Source organism: Ctenocephalides felis, unplaced genomic scaffold (genome assembly GCF_003426905.1).
Source record: "Ctenocephalides felis isolate EL2017-DRISC unplaced genomic scaffold, ASM342690v1 CF-g0.4_SCAFFOLD_00845, whole genome shotgun sequence".
Taxonomy (NCBI): Eukaryota; Metazoa; Arthropoda; class Insecta; order Siphonaptera; family Pulicidae; genus Ctenocephalides; species Ctenocephalides felis.
In genome coordinates, this window is record NW_020536999.1 from 32,595,317 (window position 1) to 32,617,175 (window position 21,859).

General features: G+C 28.1%; 4 protein-coding genes across 5 annotated transcripts in view; 3 read left to right on the plus strand and 1 right to left on the minus strand.

Annotated features, from left to right (window-relative positions):
* Positions 1–18,747, plus strand: part of LOC113363848 (adenylosuccinate synthetase-like) — a 38,826-nt gene extending 20,079 nt beyond the window's left edge. Inside the window, exons 1-10 of one of the 2 annotated variants that reach the window (XM_026606328.1) lie at positions 8,012–8,314; positions 13,935–14,037; positions 16,581–16,798; positions 16,872–17,008; positions 17,085–17,215; positions 17,305–17,459; positions 17,607–17,731; positions 17,912–18,038; positions 18,169–18,289; positions 18,563–18,747. In XM_026606328.1, coding sequence (XP_026462113.1) covers positions 8,276–8,314; positions 13,935–14,037; positions 16,581–16,798; positions 16,872–17,008; positions 17,085–17,215; positions 17,305–17,459; positions 17,607–17,731; positions 17,912–18,038; positions 18,169–18,289; positions 18,563–18,615 — 1,209 coding nt within the window. In that variant the 5' untranslated portion in view covers positions 8,012–8,275 and the 3' untranslated portion in view covers positions 18,616–18,747. Of the gene's footprint in view, positions 1–8,011; positions 8,315–13,934; positions 14,038–16,580; positions 16,799–16,871; positions 17,009–17,084; positions 17,216–17,304; positions 17,460–17,606; positions 17,732–17,911; positions 18,039–18,168; positions 18,290–18,562 lie in introns of those variants that run through there. The other variant, XM_026606327.1, reaches the window with a different exon arrangement.
* Positions 240–2,495, plus strand: LOC113364149 (probable alpha-aspartyl dipeptidase). The gene is made up of 6 exons (XM_026606630.1): positions 240–307; positions 1,461–1,587; positions 1,655–1,905; positions 1,971–2,162; positions 2,244–2,352; positions 2,429–2,495. Exons 1-6 carry the CDS (start codon positions 292–294, stop codon positions 2,493–2,495), a joined length of 762 nt encoding a protein of 253 aa, XP_026462415.1. The 5' UTR covers positions 240–291.
* LOC113363849 lies at positions 2,866–4,276 on the minus strand. The gene is made up of 3 exons (XM_026606329.1): positions 4,194–4,276; positions 3,881–4,114; positions 2,866–3,686 (listed from the first exon to the last, which is right to left on the minus strand). Exons 1-3 carry the CDS (start codon positions 4,228–4,230, stop codon positions 2,869–2,871), a joined length of 1,089 nt encoding a protein of 362 aa, XP_026462114.1. The 5' UTR covers positions 4,231–4,276; the 3' UTR covers positions 2,866–2,868.
* On the plus strand, positions 4,926–6,584 carry LOC113363853 (syntenin-1-like). Its single transcript, XM_026606333.1, has 6 exons — positions 4,926–5,101; positions 5,245–5,532; positions 5,625–5,723; positions 5,790–6,025; positions 6,086–6,349; positions 6,426–6,584. Exons 2-6 carry the CDS (start codon positions 5,248–5,250, stop codon positions 6,478–6,480), a joined length of 939 nt encoding a protein of 312 aa, XP_026462118.1. The 5' UTR covers positions 4,926–5,101; positions 5,245–5,247; the 3' UTR covers positions 6,481–6,584.
* Positions 18,748–21,859: the final 3,112 nt, after the last annotated feature.

The following is a 21,859-nucleotide window of genomic DNA, read 5'->3' on the forward strand; positions in this document are numbered from 1 at the left end:
AACAGTTGGTACATGTGTTAACTGTCAAATTGAAGTCAAAGAGGTTAGAATTGTGAATAAGTAAAATAAATTTGAATAAATATTTTAAAAGGTATTTCATTATTACTTTTAATAGTATTTTTATTATTATGTATTATAATTTTGTGATATATCTTTGAAAAATAAAACACAAAAAAAATGTCAAAGTGACAGATCCTGTACTGTTGTAAGTCCAGTTTTATATTTACCATTAAATATTTAGATTCATTTTATTTAAATTTCCAATTGTAATTCCATAAATAAGCATTTATAATGTATGCTTTTGCATGTAAGTATATTTTGTTTGTGTATAATGTATTATTAATTTGAGCTTGTTAAGGCGTTCAAAATCAGATTATTTTGTGGTCTTTCTGTATGGTAATTAATCCTAGACAATATAATAATTAATGGTAATTAATTCTATCTCCTGAGTCCTATCAATTTAGATTTGCCCATAGTTTATTAAGTTTTTAATTTGAGCTTTTCTTGCTAGTCAGTACAAATAATATGAGCGAATTGTTAATGCTTATTAATCTTATTAATATTACTGTTGAAGTACTAAATTATTGATTAAAAAGACATATAACTTCAATAATTTCTTATAAACAAAATTAGTTACAAGTTGGCTTTTCACTTATTTTATTTTTAAGACCAATAATTAATCTGAATATTTTGATTCATATTACTATTTGTACAATTAAGATTATGAATACATGTCCAAATTAAATTATATCAAACTTTGTTGTCTTAATAGTTGATTAAGAATATTTTTAAAATTATATAGCATAAATTTATGCTTTCAAATATTTGTTAACAAATAATCTGTCATATATGATAGATTATTTGTTAACAAATATTTATTAATTGAGACGTATCCAATAGGTTTTATATTTTAAAAACTATATAAACTATTATAAATTTTATAAATTATACAAACGGGCAATTTAAAATTGCACCATAAAATTAATTTTAAATGAGAAAAGTAGTTAGTTAATTTTTTGTTAATAAATTAGTTAATTGTTCATCAACTGGTTATTTCAGAAATTTAGAAGATATATCACAAATAATCGTACTTGATGTAAGCATGAAGGTATTATTTTTTGTATTGATTGTAGTTTATCTTAATTATTTTTTAAATTACGTTTTCTTATTAAATTTTATCATTATTATTATAAACCTGGAGAATTTATAATACTATTTTTCTTAATATTAGATTACATAAAACATTGATCTTTAACTCATCAATATATTATTCAAGCTTACAAATATTTTTGTACTTCACTGCTTATTGAGATAAGGATGATTGATGTATTCCATTCCAATTGTGCTAGATTAGATTATATTAATACATCATATGATTATCTTAATTCAACAATACAATCAACGTTTGTCGTTCAGCAGTAATATAAATCCCAATTGATACTAATGGAAATATTTAACAGCTGGACTCTGTGATTATTTTATAACAGAAATGTCCCGTCGGCGCCTTTTACTTTTATCATCCTCTAGTGTTCATGGACATCAATATTTAGTTTATGCAAGAGATGAAATAATAAAATTATTGAAACCGTAAGTTATTCTAAATATATTTTGTATTTTGGTGTATTTTGAAGTTTTGTTAATTTTTATTTTCTAGATGCAATGTCGAAAAAATCTTATTCATACCATATGCCATGAAAGATCATGACGCATATACGGACACTGTTGCTAAAGCCCTAAATACATTGAACTTTGAAGTTGAAGGTATTCATACATTTAGCGATCCTGTAAAAGCTGTAGAAAATGCTCAAGCAATTTTTATCGGCGGTGGAAACACTTTTCAGCTACTAAAAACTCTCTATGACAAATCATTGATATGTCCGATTCGAAAACGTGTACACGAGGACGGTTAGTTTAAATTAAGGACCATGATTAAGTAAGTAATTATATCATCCATGTATATTAATTGATAGGTATGCCCTACATGGGTAGCAGTGCCGGTACAAATGTGGCCACAATTAGTATTAACACAACTAACGATATGCCAATTGTTTATCCACCGACTTTCAAGGCTTTAGAATTAATTCCATTTAATATAAATCCCCATTATATCGATGCAGATCCATTAAGCACCCATAAAGGAGAAACGCGTGAAGATCGAATCGGTAAAAAACGATATATATTTCGACTTAATATTTTGAAGAAAATATAATAATATAATCTTATGTTCTTAGGTGAATACTTAGAACAACCAGAGTCTCACAATGTTTTGGGCTTACGGGAAGGCTGCATGTTAGAAGTGAGTGAGAACAAAGCATTTCTGCGGGGTATCAAAGGTGCAAGATTATTTGAACGGTGAATAAATGTTTAATAGTTAGTTTATTTTGTAAATTTTATAAACATTTCTTTTATTTATTAATTTCTTTTCTAGAAATATACCCGCTCGTGAACTGTGCGTAAATGACGACGTTAGCTTTCTCTTAAATTCATGTTCATAAGAAAGATCATCATTTAATATTTTTATATCTTTTATCATAAATAAATTTTATGACAAGGATATGTTTGTATTATTTATTTTTATTCTAAATTTTTATTCTAAATCGATTATTATCAATTATAATTATTGTAAACTAATATTTGTTAATTAAAACATATCCATATAGATTTTATATTTTTATTTTTTTTTATAAATTTTAAAAACCATATAAACTATTATAAATTTTATAAATTATACAAACGGGCAGGAGTAGTTTCCAGGCAATAAAATATTAAAATATAATATTGAAGGTGAATCCATTGCTGTTCACGCGCACCTTATCTTTCGTTCAATTAATGATAATTTAAATTACAACATTGTTATGATCTTTTTATTTATCGACACATAAATCCCAGATTAACGTAACTTGTTAGCCCACTTTTTGATTGGGATCTTTTCTGTATCGGATTTGGATTCGATATACTATGTCTTACATTATTGTTCAGTTCTTGAACTGTTGGCACATTTCGAACTTGTCTTCGAACAGTTAGTACATTTGGACAAGGCCTTGCAATAATGGTAGTAGGAATATTATTTCTATTTAATTGTGTGAAGAAACCTCTTGCGAAATAGCTGCTATGATTATCAACAGTCAAGTTGTTAGTTCTTTGTGCAGGTGGTTGATGGTGTCCAACTGTTCTTATTTTGTGTACTCGTTCGGCGTTCGCAAAATTCTGCAAAATTTTGACCAAAGAAAAGGCATTTTCTGTAATAGTTTGCCCAGAAAAGATCTGGTTATTTAGAAGATTAGTAACTGCTCCCAACTGCAATGGTATACCGTTAAATTCCTTGTTAGATTGGCTAGATTTGACTGGTATTTTCTTTGGGACCTTCGACTTAAAAAAGTCTCCTTCCAAAGTATCACCACTGTCCTTGCATATTAATTTTAACTGGCGAGTAATATAATTATCTTTTGTGTTTTTCTCAAAATCATTTGATGGCAAATCTTTCAGAGATGTTGGAATTCGGGAATCAATGTCGACATGAAGGTCCACTTCCGTTATATTAGTTTGAAATAAATTAATAGTTAAAGGCTGGTATTCACTTATAACTGAACTTTTAATAACGTCGTAAAGTTTATATACAATTGAGGGTTCTGCCAATCGCGATCTTCTTGGTAAGGGCGTCACGTGAGGAAAGTCTGCGAGCATACCTGTACAATATCTCTTATAAAAGTCGAATTTGAAATTGGTTTGTTTTTATATTTTACAGTAATACAGTCTGAAAGGTTTTAAGTCATACCTAGTATTTATGATGGAATCATTCTATCCTTAGGTAACTTGTGAAATTGATGCATAATGTAAAACATTCTCAAAATGATATAAATCATATTTATTGGATTATTACCTTTTTTAACTTCAATGACCTCATCAATTTTGGCATCACTTCTACTTTCAGATACTTTCTGTATTTCTACGATCTCTTCTGTATTGTACATTTGATCGTCCAAATAATATATTTCAGAATAACTTACACTCTCCAAAGAACTTTCTGATGCCCTTCGAAATCTATGCATAGGAGTCTTGTGCAGATCAAAAGTACATTGATTGATGCTTTCAACTTCACAAGATTGTTCAGAAACTACAATTGATAAATGGTATAAAAATATCATAGTCGGAAACAAATTATCTGAAAAAAAAAACTTAAATTTTTATAATACCATTTATTGAAGTTGTGCTGATTTTTTCCGCTTCCATCCAGTTTTTTTCAACTTGATAAAGTTCATATATCCATAATGGAAAAGCAACAATTAGTGACATTATAATTAATACCGCAATTTCAATAAATAATAGTGGATTCGAAGTAATTTTCAGGATAATAAAGTTATACATTTTGATCGACCTATTTTTTTTACAAATTTTTAAATTTTTTACGTATAATTTGGAACTATCATGTGCCCGTTTTTCAGTTGACTTTAAATATGGGTAGAATGTTCAAGGCATATTTATAATCGTTTTTCATTTTTTTGCCGAAATATGTATCATGATTAAAAACAAAATATAAAAACAAAAATTGGTGAGAGTCAAGCTCGTAGACAATATGAGAATATAATGGGTTCGTATAGATGGTTGATGGTTGCTAGTGATTCAAAAGCGATATTTCGATTTCAATAAACTTAGTTTGAATTTATTTATATGCTATAAATAAATATTAAATATGCAGTTTATGTTTATAGAATTTAATTATATAGCGTAGCATATTATATATAAAATTTGTTACCAAGCTTTTATAATTTTCAAATAGACCGCGTTATCTGAATACCACGTGCTGAATATACAGTTGACAGTTGACAGATGACATATCTTAGCTCTTTGGTAGTATCTGATTGATAACAACATAGAACAACATAGAACAATTTGTATTTGGATTTGTAAGCTTGTACGTTGTTGGAAATCCCTGCATATTGTTTATTTAACAAAAAACTGGTTGTTTCTGTCATCCAATCGAGACTTGCATGACTCACTTCAAAGATTAAATATATATCTATATTAATCACTTTTAAATCAGAAATAAGCTGTAGAACTGTCAATTCTATTTAGTTTTTTGCAAGTAATTTGTTAAGATTTAGTAAGTACAATTTATTACTACAAAAACACTTATGTGGTTACTTTCAGTTATTTATTATCATTATTATTAAAAAATATTTTTCATTCACCTTATGTTTGTATGAATTTATTAGTCATGTATGATAACATTTTTTTAATTTTTAGACCATGGCTTTGTACCCTTCTCTCGAAGATATGAAAGTTGATCACATGATGGTGGCTCAGCAAAAGCTGATGCCGGAAGCTAGTGCTCCACCACCACAGCAGCTTTATCCGCCTCCTTATCCATCTCAGGCTTCCGGAGATATGCCTTATGGAAATGCTCCTTCAAGCGTCATGTATCCTGGATTATCTGAGTTTATGGGCCTTGAATTATCAGAAGCAATTGTTGCTGCAAATATGCCAGAATATGCTGTAGTGCCCGCAGCTGCAAATAATGTTGCAGTACCTCAGGTAAAATTTTAATACAGTTTGGGAAAATAAAAATTGTCTATGCTTGGAAAAATCTAAAATTTGTTGTTTTTTGTCTTATTCTGTACTTGCAGAATTCAAATAATTTCAATAGAACCTCTGGTATGATTGCTCCTTTATCTGGAAGTTCACTTGGCTTACAACGAGCTCAAGTTACACATGGTATACGGCAGGTAATAATTATTCTCAATATTTTTTTTTACATTTTTACATATTTTTTATTTATCTTTACTTCATAGGTTGTTCTTTGCAAAGATAAAGACAACAAGATTGGATTACGTGTGAACTGCATTGATAAAGGAGTATTTATTGCATTGGTTACTCCAAACTCACCAGCAGCACTTGCAGGATTACGTTTTGGTGATCAAATACTGGAAATTCAAGGGCAATCAGTTGCTGGTTATAACATGGACAAAGTACATGGTATTTTTAAGAAGTGTCCAGTAAATGGAATAAATGTTGCTGTTAGAGATAGGTAAGCCTTTGGTTTCTTCAATTATGAAGTACATTGCACACTAAAAACTTTTTGTTTTAGACCATTTGAAAGGACTATTACCTTGCACAAGGATTCCGCAAATACTATTGGTTTTCAGTTCAAAAATGGTAAAATAACGAGCATTGTTAAGGACTCGTCTGCTGCTAGAAATGGTGTTCTGATAAATCACCAACTTTTGGAAGTTGATGGCCAAAATGTTATTGGTTTGAAAGATAAAGAAATAACAAAAATCATTGATAAAGCTGCACAAAATGTGACCATCACTATCATACCAACATATTTGTATGAACATATGGTTAAGAAGTAAGTAATTCTTATATTACAAAAAAGTGGGTAAAAACATACGATAATCTATAATGATAATATATAATTTTTGTAGAATGGCACCTAGCTTATTGAAAACATCTATGGATCATTCTGTTCCTGCCATATAAAGATAAAAAGTGCATTCAGAGTTATATTTTACCTACAAATATTATATTCTAGAATTAATCATTCAAATTTTATAAAGGAATAAATGCATGCATTTTATTTTAAATATTAAGCATCTATTAAATATTTTAAACATTCACATAATCGTTTAGAACAAAAAATTGTTTAAAAATATATTTAATCAAGTTATAGAATTTGATTGTAAAACGTATTATTTCTAATTATTAAGTATATATATCTTTAATTAAATTTTAATTTTTTTTGTTTTCTTGTATTAGTATTATAGAATTTACAAAGTAATTATTGTTCAAAAAGCCAAAATATAATCACGTACTATATAAATAAATTTTATATTATTATATATTATATGACATGTATATTATATATTTCAATAAAGAACATGATATGGAAATATATTTAATGCCTTAATTGCCTTGTGAGTCATGTTTTTGGTGCTTTGTATGAAATATGTCAGACATAAATGTCTGTCGTACCCAATTTATTAGAATGCCATGTCAGTCACAAGTGATCGACGCAAACGATACATTTGCAGTATATTGGCTTATCAGGAACAAAATCTTAAAATTTTTTGGCTTGTTGAGAAAAAAGTTTAGGTCTATGCATACTATCCTCTTCTTTTATCTATGGGTCTATGGTTTCTAGAAAAAGTGTTTTTTTTTTTTCAAAAATTTTGGCAAAAAAGAGATTTTCTTCTCAGATTGTAAACTAAAACATCTTGATATAACTAACTGCAATGTTAATAATGTAATGACGCAATTAATTTAAAAGAAATTAATTATGAGATTATTAAATAGTGAAAAACGTGCCGAAACACATAATAATTTTTTTTATTTAATTAAATGTGCTGGCCAAAGTTTTAGACCGTAAAATACGAATGTTTTTATAGTTATTAATATTTCATAATTTTAAAATTAAAATTAATATTATATTATATTGGTTCTAACATAGAAATATATGGCCAATGCGGCCAATTGCGGCCAATGATTTAATCATTTATGCATAGATAAGGAAACATTTGTGCTTATTTATCTATGGCAGGGCTTCTTAAACTTCTGTCCTTCACGATCACATTTATGATTGCGAGTTTGTTGACGACCCTACACATATAAAAACATGTTTTAATTTATTTTAATGATTTTAAATAAATAAAAAAAAATTTAAATGATTTATTTATTTGGTAACAATATACATATACATATAATATGAAAATATATATGTTTAAGAATTTGTTGATAAAAAATCAAGGCGTGATGTAATAAAATGAATAAAATGGCATTAAAATCTTTTGCGACCCCAAAATTTTTTTACATGACCCCATTTGGGGTCGCAACCCATAGTTTAAGAAGCCCTGATCTATGGGTGTAATGTAGTTTAGATTCACACCTCATTCTGTTCGTGTCTACGATGAATGCCGCGAACGAAAATGTGCTCAAGTTCCACCTATGGCAACACCTTTGTATATTTTTTTAGCACGATATCACGAGTACTGGCGTTTCGTTTCGTTAGCGTGCGTCTGCGTCAGTGTTCGCTGTTCTGGTATCTTTGCCTTTTGAGGTTGTGTGTTTGCGCAACACGTTCCCATGTATAACTTATAATATTCGGTTATCTAGTGCTACTCCAAAAGACTTAAAATTTGCATTTGTACAAAATGTCTACGAATCATTTAAATTCAAATCATACGGTGACTCCGCGAAAAAAATCGCGGCAGGACGCCGCCAAAGTGACAGTCGTCTGGGGGCTCAATGGGGCGATGAAGGAAAAGGAAAAGTTGTCGACATGCTTGCACTGGATGCCGATGTTGTATGCAGATGTGCGGTGAGTTGATATAAATGTTACTTTTATGTTTAACATTGTGTCAGGGTGCTCTTTATCTTCCCAGAAAGATATCATATGGGTTATTTTGAACTTCTGAGTTTTAAAGCAATTTGCATAATTATTTGGCAAGCCCTAAATTGTATGAGTACATATTATCTCACTGTTCCTCTATTTAATCCAAATTTCAATATTCCTTAATGGCACGAACTAATATTGAATTGTTATTCTTAAAATAAGTCTGTAAGTAATCATTGTTGATAGGAATGATGAAAGTAATTTTTGTTATTTATAAATCCAGCAAATCTTCAATATCAAAAAGCTTTTTTAGGTTTTTTAAAAACTTCCATTTTACCATGGTGCAAAAATTGTAGCTCATAGGATATATATATTTCTATGTTAGAACGATATAATATTCTGTATTTAATTTTATTTTTAAAATCTTTAAATATTAAAAATATCTGCAATTTAGTTCTTATTTTCCGCTTTGAATTTGACCAGTACTCTATAAAACATTTTCTATCAGGTATTCAGCACGTTTTTCACTATTTATTTCTCAATATTATTGCTTTGCAATTAACCATCTAGTAATTTACTTTGAATAATTGTTTCATTACATTTTATCAGAAGAACTTTATTATTAATTTGCATATATTAACAAGCACCTATGTGCTCATTTTTCACTATTTGATTAAATACTTGTAACAGTTTATATCAAAATGTAATCATTTACAACTCTTACAACATGTTTTTTTATCTGCAGTACATATCTTAAAAATTTCCACCTTGTTTTTTTATTTTTCAAAATTTGTCTCCAGTGGGCTATTTCATTTTATCATTTGTGGGTGTGTTTGATGTCATACTCTATTTGATGTGAATGATTTTTTATATGTATTCGTAGATTTATCTTTCCACATTGAGATAACAAAAAATTGATATACAAACTCTTATTTGATTATTTGTATCAACTACATATAGTATAATTTGTTTTGGTAAAAATGACCTAGAATATATAGATATTGTTATTCAAATTCAAGTTACTCTTGATGTGAATCTTTCAGGTGTTTGTATAAATAGAAGTGATGGCTAATTCTATTTGTAAACATTAAACACAAAGTAACTTAATATTGTGTCGTCGTGAACTAAACGATAGAATGTATTAGATAAAATAACTAAACACTGAATCGTGTACAAAATAATACGGTTTTTTCAATATTCTATTAAAAACATGGTATTTGAAAATTTATGTATCTTCTTACATAGAACATACATATTACATATATCTTCTTATATATAACAATGGAGTTCGATATTATGTTAGATCGCTAAAACTCGAAAACGGCTGAACCGATTTGGCCAGTTTTAGTCTTCAAATATTCGTGCTAATCCAGAGGTTGTGGGAAAGGTGAAGCTTTATTTCAAAACCGCGTAGAAACTTTACATTTTTAATCTTTTTTGCAGAAGTTTAATTCAAAATAAAACAATCGACTGCGTTTTTGAATTAAAGGTTATGTTCGAATAAGTTTTAATATGATGTTTTGGATGAACATTATTAATTATAGCAAGTATACTAGCTACAGTACCATACACAAAGACATTATTGAATGGGTTTCAAATGTTATTAGAAACTCAAATTATCGACTTTTTTGAAATGTGAAGATATACACAATACAATACATCTTTATACACTTACAATAAATTAGTAATTTTTTGCAGTCTCTAGAAATTGTTTACAAATACGTTATATGGTAAAACAACGTTTGGCGGATCAGCTAGTATATATATTATCAGTAGATATAGAAATTGGTATCATCTAAGAATAAAAATCTCATGATTATTGATAGATTAGTGTATTAATGTTAGTACCAAATTTTGTGCTTTGATGTAAGATACCAATTTCTATATCCACTCATTATGGTATTAAATTGTATGTAGAAACGTTTGGGATCTTCGTTTTTTATGTATCTCCCTAAAAAAATAATCAAATACCACCCACTACATATATAAAACTATTTGATCGAATTTTATTTGTAAAGGTAATTAAAACACATTATCTCAAATACTAATTAATAAAATAATACGAGTAAGATAAATATTAGTTATTGAACTAATTTGTCAAAATCATTTATTCTATAGTAAATATAACTGATTTATGTATTCATATCTGTGTTTTCATTTGATTTCATTCAAACGCATTGATAATTTAATATCTACACCAATAGTTTACAATATCATGGTACTATGTTTCATAGATCGTCTCTGCCAAAAATGTTGTTCATTCTTTTATCATTTAATTAACGTATTTTATTCTTAATTTGCTTTAATTTTGCGCAATTTAAAAGTACATATCGGCTATATTTGCTTCTCACAAATCCCCTTATCAGATAGCACGGTCAATTAATCATTCAATTACAATTGCATGTATTTTATTAATGTTAATAAATCAATTCTTAAACACATTGTTATTGAACATATTATAAACAAAGATAACAAATAAATTCAAAACTGTCATAAAATTCGTAATTACCTTCGACTTTGTAATGCCAAATTAATGTTTCTGAATCCCATTACATTGTAATGGGAGTCGAAATATTTTAATGTTGTATTGTTGAAGCAAAATCTCGTGATATATTACATATTACCTTGGCACGCGGCGTGGGTATGCTCAAAACTACTCAATTAGATGATTGAATTAATTAATTAATCCTAACTATTTATTATTGATAGAATATATGAAAAAACGTGAACAGAAGTTTTAGTGAAAAAAAACACTGACGTAAGAATAGATACTATTACAATAGTCACTTAATCACTTATCAATTTATGCTCTTCTGATAAAGATATTTGAAGACACGTAAATGGGTACAGGCATAAAGTTAAATTGTAAATCTTGGAAATGGAGAAATACTGTTGTATATCATTTAGAATGATATGAATACTACTGTATATCATGTACAAAACATGAATTTGTAGAATATACGAATTTTTTCTATAGTGCTTAAATTAAATCAAAATAGTTCATCAATTTCTAATTCAATGCTGATTTATTTATATTGGATTGAAAAATCTTATGTTTTCAAGTGAAAATAGCTTTTTCTTGGCAATGTTGCATCAAATTAACAATCAAGTATTAGGGACATCTTCTTAATAAAATAAGAGACCTGGTAGTAATAAAATATATCAAATAGAGATAAGTCCTTTCAGAAGTGAAGTTATTGTTGAGTATATTTAGAGGTTCTAATTGGCGTTGAAACATAAATAAAATATTCAACTAGTGGGGCGCATGGCATCGTACCTTAAGGCAACTTGCTGGAACTTCCCGTACCAATTTTTTTTTAAAGATTAACATTTTTGAAAAAAAAATTACTCTGAAAAAATTAGATTTTTGAGAAACTATAAATTTTTAACAATTTACTTTTTTTCAAAGATAAAAAAAGACTTTTTGAGGAAAAATTTATTTTGAAATATTTTGGAAATTCTGAACTTTTTTTCAAAAACTGTACTGCTTTAACTGCATAGAGACAAAATATAGAAGCGCGTAAGCGCCGCGTCGTCGTCTAACGTCTAAATTTATACTCATTGTTAAAATCTCTATAAAATATCTGATAATTTGATGTGCATATGTCTAATGATCATTTTTAACCGCCAGATGGAATTCTTTTTAACTTTTTTTACTAGATTTCCGAAGCCGCTAGACCTGCATTCATGAAAATTTGATAAGTTCTTCATCTTGTTAATACATACACACACATACATCTATTTTTTCTAAGGTATGCCAAAATGTTCAGAAGGTTCTGAAACGTAAAGATATTTAAAAATTTTCATTTTCGATTTTTTTGCGATTACTATAACTTGCCCTACGGAAAGTTAAAAATATGAATAAATTTTCAAATATATATAAAGATGCAACTTGCATTTTCTTGACCTTACCACAAATTTTGAATTCAAATACCGAATACTGATTCCAAGAGATTATAATATTTCAATTTTTATTTATTATTATTGCTATTTTTTCAATCATATGTAATTAAATATTATGGGAGTTCGTTAGTGTAATGGTTAAGCTCACGGACTCGTGTGAACGTTCGTGAGCTTGAACACCTCTCTGCGGACAACCTGACATCGTGCAGAAGCGATGTATATGTTCACTCGTAAATATAGATTAAAAATATGTTTTCATTTGAAAATAGCATATTTTGAGCACTGCTTTGAGATATGGCAACGGTAGATCTTACTCTATTCTTCCCTGAATCGAGCCAGAGTTTGCCACGGACCTGCCTTAGGGCAGTACTACCCATTATCATATAAATAAACAGACAATATTTCAAATTTTTAATTTAAATTTGATTGTTACTTTTTAGTATATAGATAAGTTTGAGATTCTAAATTTTTTCCGTAATTTTTTTTTTTTTTTTGAAGTCAAAATAAACATTTATGTATTTTCATTTGCATAAGCAACATTGAACTTGTTACGATGCTATTATCATGAGAGCAAAAGATACCTCGGGTGATCAATGCCAAACGATCGCGTAATCGTTTTTTATGAAAACCTTAGAACTCGGTATTGAGCCAAAAGCAATTTCGTCATGTGATGCTCTCAACTATCAGAGCAATTTCAATATCCTGTATTTATCTTCCCGTCATTGAGATGTAGATAGCTTTCTTCGAATTGAATTATTAATAGACTTATTACTATCGTCAATATTTTGAGATTCGGGTTATTTTTATTTTTATTAATAGTTGACTCAAATTTTAACTAATAACAAGGCTTAAAATATTTTAGATTGTAATCATTATACATTTTTAATAGGTGTATATATACTGCAGCCTTGCATCAGTGTTCTTCTCAAACTGTTTTTACTATTGATCAATCAATCGAATAATCTCACTTTTTACGTAATTTCTTATTGAAATATTTCAATACATGCCATATCTAATTATTTACATTAATAATTGATATGACAATGTTGATGAACCAATCTATGATAAATATTGATTTATGATTAGTGCGAATTTTGTTTCATTTTCCAATATTTTTTTTATTGGCGTGATTCAATAGATAATCTTGTGATACATATAGATACTACGTGTGACAAAAAGATACTATTTGTTACATATAATTGCATAAATAAGTTTAATTAATTGCATCATAATTATATATTCTAATGCTTTTGTATATTTGCTCAATAGCACTTTTTTAATACATTATATATATATATATATATATATATATATATATATATATATATATATATATAAGCATTTTGAATTGTACATACTTTTGAAAGAATTATTATTATTATTAAATTTATGACACAATATCTTGGAATAGATACAATGTAATCACAATATAATCATTCAGAAAGTTTTTCATATTAGACTCCGCATTTTAAATCGTGATTAATCAATTACTGTTATTATAAAGATGCGCAGAATTTGCATAATGTATGTGCATATTTATATATGTAAACATATATAGATAAATATATATTATACATTTATACTAATTATAAATATGAATAAATTTTACATGTAGTCTTTGACAAAATATTAGTTCAAATATCATTTTACTAAATTTTTGTGTTATAAAATTATTAATTTTTCATATATATTCTATTTCTAGGGTGGAAATAATGCTGGGCACACTGTAGTGGTTGAAGGCACTGAATTCGATTTCCATTTACTGCCCAGCGGGATAATCAACAAAGACTGTATTTCTATTATTGGTTAGTATATATAAGAAAAATATATATTTATGTATCTATTCTTATTTCTTCATTTACCAAATTTAATGATTTTACAAGATGCTAAATAATATAAAAAATATGTGGAAGATCTCTACAAATAGAACTTAATTTCACTTTTTATGCAGCTTGGCTGTAGTGATTGTCATATGACCCGTCGAAATTCCAGCTACGTCCATGAATGATATCGGATTAAATAAATAAATAAGTAATCTAGAATTCCATTCTGCTTTCAATATTGATATAGATACTGTTTCTCCGTTAACGCCACTTACACATAGAATAAAACAGTTGCGCATTTTTACAAATAAATTTGTCATATTCATATATGACCTAGATTTTTATCGCAAATTCTTGCATATTTCTTTATGGAAATTTTAATTAGTGCAATATATTTGTTTAATAAACAATTTAAAATTGGCTGTGCTAAGCTTGTTGTTATTTGCTATTTATTAACCATAACATTGAACAAATTAGCAAATTCAAATTCAATAATATTTATAATTGCGTATACATTTGTGGCTTTACTTCACCTGATTTGCGTCATTTCGTTCGATATTGCTATATAAACACTTGACTTAAATATGCATATTTATTTAACAATATTATAACAATAATTATGATAACAATCTTAAATATAATGATGCAGTTCTTGAAATTATTGAAGATATCGCATATTTCATATAATGAAATGGTAGTTGTATAGTATACTGAATACTAATGCTAAATAAATATTTGATTTTCTTGTTATTTTTTATGTTTGTATTTCAAACACACAAATATCAACTGACCTTGATGTTTATATATTTATCCTTTTGTTATTTTAATTGATTGAAAAATTAAATATCCAGTTCATTTACTATAACATTTTTTAATAATAAACATGTAACTCTGAAAATTCTAAGTTGATAAATTATTTAGTTCAAGATTACGATGTAGGTGAAAATTTCATCATACCAGCCAAAGAAAAACAATTTGCCATTGAAAAATTCTGCATTTCATAAGTGATCAAAGCATTGGCAATTTTTCAGTTTAACACTTGTGGTCTAATTTATCTTTTCTTGATTTTGGCACGTAAGCCGAAACGCCAATCTTGTATTACTGAGACCGATCATGAGAATCGCCGTTTGTTGCTTAATTTATGTTGGTTGAAAACAATGATGCAAATGTAATCCATTCGAAACACCTACAAATATCCACTGTGGAGCTCGAAATTTATCGATTTAAGTATTTTTAAAACGATTTGAAATGCACAACACAATGGTAGATATTTGTTAAAAATAATATTTTGGCAATCGCACATATGATCCTATAAATTAGTATTATCCATTGTGACGTAACAAAAATACATTTAATCTATTTTATTATATCTGTTTTTGATTAGCTATAATTACAGAATCTATGTCACTGTGCTGCCGCTTTTTAATTTATGCTGTAACACAATAGTTATCCTTGAAAATGTATCAATTATTGATAAAATTTGATAGTTTTGTCATTGTTCGACATTGTCGTACTAATCTCATATTACGTCTGTGCAATTGAAACGAATGGTTATGCAAGCACATCTTATTCTATACTCGTATGCTGCTTTTGTTCCAAATAATTTATCAGTTCTTTTTTTTTTTGAAAATTGTTTTATTTCCAAAATATCTTAGAAATTGTAATATTCATATAGAAAACTGTTGTTGAAGTTACAACACCGAAAAAGATTTGTAAATGTTTATATATAGATTAAACACATTTCTTATTTAATCAAACAAAACGTTACATTATACGAAACTATTAAATTTCTTATAAGCTATGCCGTGATATTTTACGTTTACTATCCAAATGAGTTACGATCAAGTTTTACTTGTACCCCCGGCTCTCCTGACTTGAATCACGAAATTGTTTTCAGACATGTATCGTTAATAAAAAACAGATAATAGTATTAAACTCCATTTAATTCTATTTTTGTACCCCGGAAGTTTTGTTGGTTTGCACGAAATTATTCCATTTCTTATTTAGTAAACCGGTACCACGCGTCTCCGGCATTGTCTCATTATCATAATGTCGCTAATTACCATATTGATCGATGACATACAGGTGTTTTTTAACCCGTGATATTTTGTTTTTGTATTTATAGTTAAAAGGCTAAATATTTTACATATTAGGCGAAAGCAAACAATCGTTAAATTGGTCAATTATTTGTTAATTGAATTATGCATGCAAAATTCACTTTCAAACACGACCATGAAATAAGAAATATACTTTATGTGCAGTTTAATTTAAAAAAAATTAACGTAAATGTAAACAATTTTCTTCAAAATTTCTTTGATTATAAATCTATTTTATTTTGTAAATTTTCGTAAAAACTACTTGAACTAATCAATTCACTGGGCGTATTACGTAACGTTAAGCGGATTCTGTATTTTATATATTATTTCTGGTTAAATATTTGTAGCAAAAATATGAAAATCACGTTCATTATATGCAAAATTAAAAAAGTTCAGCAATTTTTACTATTTATATTGTCGTGCTCTTAGGGAATGGTGTTGTCATTCACTTGCCTGGTTTATTTGAGGAATTGGAAAAAAATGAGAAGAAAGGTCTAAGTGGTTGGGAATCTCGTCTTGTAATATCAGATCGGGCACATCTTGTATTCGACATGCATCAGCAGGTCGACGGCATGCAGGAATCAGAAAAGGGTGGATTAACCATTGGCACAACCAAAAAAGGCATTGGTCCGACATACTCTTCTAAGGTTGTATTAAATTTCATTTTTGGATTTTGAAATATTTACTTTTATCTTTATTTCAACCATTTTTATTTTGCAGGCAACCCGTAATGGATTGAGAGTGGGTGATTTATTGGGAGATTATGATTTGTTCAGCCGAAAATTTAGGCAGTTGGCTGCTTTGTACCAAAGAATGTTTCCAAGTCTTGAAATTGACGTGGAAGGGGAATTGAAAAGGTAAATATTAAGGAATTTTTCATACGAAATTCAGAATTACAAAAGACACTAACTTTGATAATACATTTTTTTACAGGTATCGCGAATTTGCAGTCAAATTGCGACCGTTTGTTAAGGAATCTGTATCGTATTTGCACAATTTATTATTAGAAGGCAAGAAAGTTTTAGTCGAAGGAGCTAATGCTGCTATGTTAGACATTGATTTTGGTTAGTATTGAAATAACTATCACAAATGTCTTCAATCAAGCACCAAATGTTTGAATCAGATCAGTTTTGAACCATTTCACTTTCCACAGGTACCTACCCATATGTAACATCGTCTAACTGTAGTATAGGAGGTGTAGTAACTGGCTTAGGTTTGCCTCCTCGGAACATTGGTGATATTGTGGGTGTAGTGAAAGCTTATACAACTAGAGTGGGCGATGGTCCATTTCCTACTGAATTGCATGATGTAAGATATTTTTTTATTCATGGTTAAAATATTATGTATAGCTGCATTTAAATACTTGGCTCAGACTAACAAATCAGATAAATGTCATTTATACAAACTCAAATATGTTATACTGCAGATAATAAAAAATGTTTCTGTTTATTGCAGGAAATTGGAGAACTTCTCCAAACCCGAGGAGGAGAAATCGGTGTAACAACGAAAAGGAAGCGAAGATGTGGATGGCTTGATCTAGCCTTATTGCATTATACCTCAATGGTCAACGGATATACAATGTATGCATAGCATATTTTATTTTGTATCATTTATTGATTTTGCATTAATTGTTATTGGCAAACAAAATCTGGAATTTGTTGGCTAGTCCACAGCCTTTATTTCACATGCATGTTTTAGCATGATTATCTACATTAGTTTATATTATGCTCATTTTTTAATACCATTTTATTCTATTTTAGGTTGTGTGTTACGAAGCTAGATATATTAGATACGTTACCAGAAATTTTAATAGGTGTAAACTACAAGATAAACGGTGTTGTTATTGATCATTTCCCTTCCACCTGCCAAGAATTGGAATCTGTAGAGGTAAAAGCAAACAAATCAATTATTACTTTTGTTTTATAAGCTTTGCTTATGCAATTGTTTTAAGACTGCATCTGCAATTCAATTATGAAGGTGCAATAGCATTTAATTAAATTTAAATATTTAATTGCAGGTGGAATATATAACTATGCCTGGTTGGCAAACTAGTACCGCAGATGTTAGAGAGTTTAAAAATCTGCCTGAGGCCGCTAAGAAGTATATCAAACGAATTGAAGAAGAATTAGATATTCCAGGTGAGTGTAAGATCAAAAGCTTTCTGACCATAATATATTTTAGCAATTGTAGGTTAACATAGTTAAATTAGTGTTGTTCCAATAACTTTGTGTAATTATTTTCCATGAACTAATTTACAAGAATATAAATTATAGCGATAATATTATAATTTTTTATGGTCAGGTTTTATTTGAAATTGTATATATATATATATATATATATATATATATATATAAAATATTTTACTCAAATATTTTATTTTATATAAAATATATTTATTTATTTATTTCCAGTGCGATGGATTGGTGTTGGCAAAGGCAGGGAATCAATAATCAATCTCTTTTAAAATAAATTTTCACTAGTTGAAGAAGCTATGAACTGAAATGCACAAAAAGATATTTCAAGGATTATTTTTCCGTCCATACATATTGGAAAATAACCAAAAATTAATCATAGATTGGATGCTGATTATTTCTTCATCAATTGAAACTTTTTGTGCAGATACGAGTATCAATTTTAATTGTTATTGTTATACTGTATATAAATATTGTTGTAACTGTTACAGATTACTATTACATTTTAAATTGAATCTCTTATCATATTTTTTTATCAACATTTTACAATCAAGTGTGTGATGAATCACATACTAATTTAAACCAGTCATATGTATTTTTATAAAAGTTTTATAATTTTCTGTAATATATTTTGTAATTTTATTAATAATATTCTGATGCAGTATTCAAACAATATTTATGGACATACCTCTTTGCAAATAAAAAACTTTACAATCTACATTTGGTGCGAGTACTTACAAGAAATAAATGCGCAACAATACAATACAATAAATTAGTTTGTAAATACTTTTTTACAAATATATTTTGTAATAGTGGTATATCTTTAAAATGCATTTTTATCAAAATCTGTTATTTTAAGGCTCATTGTGTGACTGCATTTTATTCAAAATAAAATTTGCTTACTAGTAAAATGCTGTGATACAACTGGGCCTCTTAGTAATTCGTAATAATTTATCGGAAGCATACCTGTGAGCTACATGTGTAATTACTATTTTTTAAATTTCATATTGTATCTATATATACTATACCTCCTCAAAATTGTTAATGTTCAATTATGTTACATATACAAATACAGAAATTACAACAAAGATTATACTTTTTTTATGAAAATCGGACAAAATACAAAAATAAATTAGCATTTTAAGCTTATTAATTCTGATTATATCTTCGTTTTTTTTTTTTTTTTTTAATTAATTTATTAATTTAGGATGAATATTGATAAATGAACGAATGTATTAGAGCACCTGCTACCTCTTTCTTAGTTTTATTCTAATATACCAATAATAAAAAATGAGTATAGTAAATACTTATCAAAATGAGTGTTGATGGAAATATTCGTCGAGATCAATTTTAATTCAAGATTCTTCTTGTACAATTACGCTGGTCTCTAAAAGCTACTGGTGAATATCATGCATTTGTTCAAGCTTATGAGAATATAATCAGGCAAATATTTTTTACAAATATAAAAGAGTTTAAAAATAAATTAAATTTAAATTTCTACACGAATTGCAATAATCATACATTTTACTTATAGTATTTGTTCGGTCATGGTAAAAATGATTAAATCGCGGGACTTGTAAATTATTCATACGTATTGTGAATACGTAGTATTTGTAAAAGCATGCTGAATAAATTAGTAAATTAAATTGATGAAAAATATTGCATTAGTACGTATGAAGATCATTATTCAATGATCAGAATTTTATTCTAAATGGTGTCTGATCGTTATTTAACTTATTCTATAGATATGCGGATATTCCTAAATGAAATTGTTCTTGATATTAATTATAATGAGTAACCCACAAGAAACTTTAACAATATTCTATGTAAACCAATTATTTATTCTTGCTGATAAAACTTGACGATATGGATTGAAAATATATCACTCATATGAAAGATGCCTCCATATTTTAAGTAGGAACTGGGATAATTGTATTAAACGGCAATAGAATATGAAAACTCATCATGAGGAATGAAATCTTGTTCTTTTATTTTAAAATGCAATAAATACAGGCATGATATGAAATATTACAGCTAATATTGATTGAACGTAATAAATATATAATGATATAAATGGATTTCAGCATAAATATTCCAATTGTCTAAGGAACAAAAGACAGAATAACATTAACATGTGTTTAGCAGTATATTTTTCTCATGGAAGACATTAAAATGACATTACACACAATAGGAAGACCTAGTAAACAAGTAACTTTGATCAGCAATTTTTTTGTTATTGAGATGGTTCATTAATTTATTAAGTTGGGGCCTTCGTGGCGGAGTGTTAAGCGCGACATAGAGTAGTAGCGATATCAATTTTTACTTGGGCATAAGTATAGCTCTTAAATATGATTTTAAGTGAAAATAGCCTTTCCTGGGCATTGCTGCACCAAATTGAATAAGTAAGCCCTATTAGATAAATTCTGATAATACAATCATCAAATATGGATAGGTTGATCCTAGGCTACCATCTAAAAAGCGGCGTAAGGAGAAGGTTTCAGACCAGCTTATTATAGGAAGTAATGTTATGATTCTGAAGAAATAAAGATAATTATATATAACTTATTAATTAAGGTAACCTTAATTACCTACTTTTGTGCTAACATCGCCGGAACTAGTGTCACTGGACGAATTACTCAGATTCAATTATTACTCAAAATTTATTTAATTCAAATAGAAAAAAGTGCAATTATCAAAGTTGTTTCCATCTTATTATTTTTTTACTGAGTAATTTTTATTGAAAGATCAAACGAGGGGTTAGAGCGACATCGAACAGCAGCGATATCAATTCTCACTTGGGCATATAAAAATGAAATAGCCTTTTCCGTGCATTGCTGCATCACATTGAATAAATAAGCCTTATTAGATAAATTATGATAATAAAATAATCAAATATGGATAGATCAACCACTAGGCTACTATCTAAAAAGGAGAAAGTTTCAGACCAGTTTGTAGGACGTAAGGTTATGATTCTGAAGAATTAAAGCAAATTAATAATAGCCTATTAATTAGGCCTTAAGGTGCTACATTAGTTATCTAATTTTGTGGTAACATCGCTGGAACAAGCCTGACAAATATTTATTTATTTTGTTCAAATAGAAATAAGTGCAATTGTCAAAGTTTCCATCTTATTATTTTTAAGTAAGTAATTTTTCATTGGAGGAACAAAAAAATTAAAATCAGGCTATATCCTAGTAGGTTTGCTTTTAAGGTTAAATGATAACCGAAAGCCGGTAATGCGCAGGATACGGTATTTGTTGTGGAGTCCGCATGTTGATTCAATTTTTCTGGCAGTAGTCGAGCGCACGTCGTCGGAAGCGTTTCGTATCGTAATGAATTAGTTCCCTTTTACTTTCTTAATACAAAATATAGAGAAATATTATTAATAATATTATACGCTATATTTAAAATTCCTTTGTGCACGTGTATAAATCAAGCGTTGGTAAAATATAAAAAAATGCGGTGATTTACAGCGTTGCTTCATGCCATAAAACGATTTTTTGTTAATGAAAAACG